Source organism: Mus caroli, chromosome X, assembly GCF_900094665.2.
Source record: "Mus caroli chromosome X, CAROLI_EIJ_v1.1, whole genome shotgun sequence".
Taxonomy (NCBI): domain Eukaryota; kingdom Metazoa; phylum Chordata; class Mammalia; order Rodentia; family Muridae; genus Mus; species Mus caroli.
Window position 1 is genome coordinate 90,797,840 of NC_034589.1, and position 5,420 is coordinate 90,803,259.

Here is a 5,420-nt window from a genome sequence, read left to right on the forward strand (position 1 = left end):
CCCTGGATATGGCAGTCTCTAGATGGTCCATCCTTTCATCACAGCTCCAAACTTTGTCTCTGTAACTCCTTCCATGGGTGTTTTGTTCCCAATATATATTATGTGCTATTGTATATTACATATAATTGTTTTTTATTTTTAAAATAATTTTTAATTGGATGTTTTATTTATTTACATTTCAACTATTATCCCCCTTTCTGGTTTCCCCCTGGAAACTCCCTATCCCATCCTCCCTCCTCCTACTTCTATGAGGGTACTCCCTCAGGCACCTACCCACTCTTATGTCACTGCCCTAACATTCCCCTACACTGTAGCATCAAGCCTTCACAAGCCCCCCCCCCCATTAATGCCAGATAAGGCCACCTTCTGCTAAATATGCAGCTGGAGACATTGGTCCTCTTTGTTTGGAAGTTTATTCCCTAGAAGCTCTGGGGGGTATTCTGATTGGTTGATATTATTGTTTTTCCTATGGGGTTGCAAACCCTTCAGCTCCTCCAGTTCTTGCCCCAACTCCTCCATTGGGATCCTCATACTCAATTGTTCAGTCCAATGGTTGTCTATAAGCATCACCATCTGTATTGATCAAGCTCTGGCAGAGCCTCTCAGGAGACAGATGTATCATTATGTGCTATTGTATATTAGTTTAATTGAATTTTGATTTTATAAGGCATTATAATTAAGAGATTTCCTTAAGTCTCAGCAGAGACTTTGGACTTTTAAACAGTGTTCTGAGTGTCCAAGGCTATGGGGACTTTGGAAGTAATACTAAATGAATTTTGCATTATGATGTGGCCAAAAGACTATTAAGGCTATGAAATAGAATGTGGTGGCTTGAGTGAGGTGTTTCCCATGAGCCTTGGGAACAGGAATACTTGTTCCCCTGTTGGGTGCTTTTTGGGCAATATTAGAAGGGATGGTCCTATTGGAGAAAGTATGCCACTGGGGGTGGGCTTTGAGGTTTCAAAAGCCATGTGCTACCTCCAGTTTATTCTCTTGGCTTCCTGTTTGTGGTTGAACTGATGTGCTCTCAACTTGCCTGCTATGTGCTACCAGCTCCACTTCACTATCATGGACTCTAACCCAGTAAAACTGTAATCTCAAACTAAATTCGTCCTTCTGTAAATTAGCTTGGTCATGATGTTTCATCTTATTAATAGAAAACTAATACACACCTCAAAGCTCTAGGGAAACAAGAGGTCAATCCCAAACCCAGTATAGAACAGGAAATAATAAATATTCGGTACTTAAATAAATGAAACAAAGAATGAAAGAACAATATACAGCATTAACCAATAGAGTTGTTTTTAAGATAGATTAAGATTAATAAACTAGGCTAAGCAAATCAAAAGAAAGAGAAAGAAGTTTCAAATTAATAAAATTAAAGATTAAAAGAGACTTCAATGAAATCAGAAGGATCATTAGATGATATTAAAAAACTGGAAAAACTTTAAAAAATTGATTAGTTTCCAGATATATATAACTTATTTTAATTGTTACTTTTCTGTTGCTGTGATGAATATACCATGACCAAAGGCAATTCTCAGAACCAGGAGTTTAATGTGGCTTATGGTTCCAGATGGATCAGAGACTGTCACAGCAGGGAGCATGGCAACAAGCATGGACATGGCAGCAGGAGCAGGAATCTGTACGATCCACCCCTCAACACCAAACATAATGCAGAGAAAGAAATCTGGAACTGTGTTGAGACTATAAACTCTAAAGGCCACAGCATTTCTCTAAATAGTGCCATCAATTGGGGACCAAAAACTCGAATAATAAACCTCTGGGGGACATTGACATACAAGCCACCACATTCCACTCTCTGACCCTGATATGTTTAAAGGCACATCGATATAAAATTTGCTTGAAACTTTAAAAGTCCTCACAATCTTTGACAGTATCAAAACTATTTAAAAGTGTCTTCTCAGACTCAAGAAAAGATTTCTTAACTGTAGCTTCTTGTAAAATCAAAATATATCACATACTTTTAACATAAAATGGCACAAAATACACATTACCATTCCCAAAGGGAGGAGTTGGGGCATAGTGAGAAAACAATGGACCGAAGACTAAAACATAGCAGGGCCAACATCCAATCATTTGGCCTTGTTTCTGGTGCCACAGGGGTTATCTGACGCTGCCACTGCTGATTTGTTCCCTACAACAGGCATTTCATTCTTGGGCTGTTAATACTCCTTATCTGCTGCTCTTCTTGGCAGACGTTTCATGGCTTTAGCATCACCAACATCTTGGGGTATCCAATACCATTTAAGCTTCACTTTGATAGCATTAGACAATGTACTTTGGGGGGGGGCGGCGCATGTTAGCCTCTTAGGCTGTTCATGCCGAGGCTGCCCTGCTAACCCATTTCCTGTTCTTAGATGCTTTTATTTTCAATCAAGTCTAAGATATAACTTTGCTGACTATACCTATCTCAGTTGGCAGTGATTATTTCAGAGCCTGAAATATGTCATTCTGTGCTCTCCTGGATTTTACTGTTGCTGATCAGTGATATGATGTTATGTTTGACATTTATGCCTCAATGCTTCAAATTGATGTCTGTGGGGTGGCATTTTCCATGTACATCTTTTAGTTAGTACTTTATTTGGATGTGCATTTTTTCTCTATGTTTGGAAAATTCTTGGCTATAATTTCATTGACTATAGTATCTAAGCATTTTTACTCTATCTGAGCCTTTTGACTTATTTCTGCTCCTTCTTTTACTATATGGACTATTAGGTTTGGTCTCCTGAATGTATCTATCTATGACTTCTCAAATATTTTAGTCATATTCTTTAATGTTTTCTTTATGTATATCATTATGTTTTATTTTCTTTACCTTGTCATCCATCCTTGAAATTCATTCTTCTGTCTGGACTTATCTGTTTATGATGCTTTCTGTTGTGCATTTTATTATATTTATTAATAGTGTATTTGCCTAGCATTTTTGAGATCACTGGTTCAATACCCAAAAAGAAATATGCCTTCAATGATGCAAAGACAGTGTGAAACAATGAATTATAGTTACCAAACTATTTCACAGTGAATAATCAAAATAGATACTTGATGGATACCTGAAATCATATATGTATATTTGTAGTATATTTAGAACTAACAACTAGTTGTAAGATTATGAAAAAAGTTCATTATTTTAAGAATCAATGTAGGCATGCTATTGCAAATTAGTTGATTATCTGTTTGTTATGAAGTACACAATATTTTCTCTGGGATTTTAATCCCTGAGTTCCTGACTTGGGAATATTTGAGATTTTTGAGTAATAAAAACTAGCTGCAAGCTGCTGTAAAAACCTGTAAGTAGTGGGAGGGGGAGACTGCTTTAGATGGGGAGGCTGTCTCTTTAGATGAACTGGCTGAGAGTTCATAACCGTGGTTCTATTTTTTACAGTGGCAATAGGATACAAACTAAGAATACATTTATCACTTTCTTTAACCACAATATGACTTTTTTTTGTTTTTGTATCTTTATCTTCCCCTTTCTATCCTACCTACCTAACTTAGCTCCTGGGCTCTTCATTGATGATTTGTAGAGCTGAATTTTAGAGTTTATGAGTCGCAATGTTCAGAGTCAAAGTAGAATGATAGAATTTCTAATGTTACTCTTACCTGAACCAGCAATGGTCCCCTCAAGTTTTCCAGTCCCATTAGTGGTAAAGTCAGAGGTTGAACTCATGATAGTTGTTGCTATGAAAACAGAGAATCAAGGAAGGTCAGAGGTCTTTCTTGCACTGAAGAGCTGTGAGGGTAGGAGATGGTAGAAAAGGGTTTATGTCTTTGCTGGAGAACTCTTGTGGGTCTTCAGGGTATCTAGCTATATTATTTATCTATACTGTACTATGAGGTGAAACATTCCACTTTCTTAATATAAGGGTGGTCAGTGGAAAGCAGATATACAAAGAAGAAGTAATGTGCCCATAGTTTACATAGCCATGATGTTTTCTTTTTGCTTCATGAGTCTACTTTTTCACTCTCCTTGCTACATTCCTTTATTACCATGATATCCATGAGTAAGACAGTAATCTCTTTGCCCAAATTCAGTGGAATTTCATATCCTAAGTTTTCATACATCATTTTAAAGCACTGCTGTAATGAAGCCCTAGTATAACTTACTTTCCAAAGAGGAGTGCAGGGTTGTAGGTGCTTCAGTATTGATTCTAGGTGGATTATCTGTAAGGAAAAAATGAACCTGGTTAAGGAATCTGGTAACTTTAGATAAACAGTTGAAGATACTAGAAAAAATTGGAATTTTAGGTAAACATAGTCAGATTCACCGTTGAACCTCTCAATCCTCTCTTCATGATACTGGCAAGTGCTATTTCCTGTTCATTATTCATTGCATATCATTCCAAGCCTAGGTTCATAAGCCAAGGTTCATAGACTTTCAATGAACCAGAATCTAGAGTGGAGAGGGTATGAAAAGTTGCCAGAAATGTATTTTAGTTTTCACTGACTTTTAACTAAAATATAATGATTCATTCTTGATAAAGACTTCAAAATCTAACAAAGGAGGTGTTAGCAAGTGACTTCAATGAAAATAGTGAAGTAATGACATTAAAAAATTTACCATCTCATATGGCTGTCTCTTGAGAGGTTCTGCCAGAGACTGACAAATACAGATGTTGATGCTCACAACCAACCATTGGACTAAGTGCAGGGTCCCCAGTAGAGGAGTTGGAGAAGGGACTGAAGGATCTGAGGGGGTTTGTAGTCCCATGGAGGGAGCAACAGTGTCAACAGGCCCGAGTCCCCCAGAGATCCTGGGTACTGGACCACCAACTAAAGAATACACATGGAAGGGCGGACCCCATGGCTCTAGATGCATATGTGACAGAGGATGGCTTTGTTGGACATCAGTGGGAGGAGAGCCCCTTGGGACTGAGGATGTTTGATGCCTCAGTGTAGGGGAATGCCAGGGTAGGAAGATGGGAGTGGGTGGGTGAGGGGGGGAACACCCTCATAGAGGCAGGGGAAGGGGGATGGGATAGGGGGTTTCTGAAGGGGATACCTGGAAAGGGAAAAATATTTGAAATGCAAATAAAGAAAATATCCAATAAAATAAAGAAAAAAAAAAAAAGAAAATGAAGGGCAGAAAGAACACACACACACAGAGACACAAATTTACCCCTTCACAGAAATAAAGGCATATCTGAAATATTTTGATTTTGTAATTTTCCCAAGAATTTTGGAAATTGGTTCATAGGAATTTATGGTGTATTTATGAAAGAGAAACATCTGGGTTTTTGTAATACTGAATGGCCGAGAAACACCTGAAAAAATGTTCAGCATCCTTAATCATCAGGGAAAGGTAAATCAAAACAACCCTGAGATTCCACCTCACACCAGTCAGAATGGCTAAGATCAAAAATTCAGGTGACAGCAGATGCTGGCGAGGATGTGGAGAA

The 5,420-nt window shown here is 38.0% G+C and overlaps 1 protein-coding gene across 1 annotated transcript in view; it reads right to left on the reverse strand.

Annotated features, from left to right (window-relative positions):
• Vsig4 (V-set and immunoglobulin domain containing 4) overlaps positions 1-5,420 on the reverse strand; it is a 24,782-nt gene that overhangs the window by 10,236 nt on the left and 9,126 nt on the right. The window contains exons 3-4 of the mRNA XM_021153646.1: positions 4,129-4,185; positions 3,625-3,702 (exon numbers count right to left, since the gene is read on the reverse strand). Of these exons, the coding sequence (XP_021009305.1) occupies positions 3,625-3,702; positions 4,129-4,185 (135 nt within the window). The remainder of the gene's footprint in view (positions 1-3,624; positions 3,703-4,128; positions 4,186-5,420) is intronic.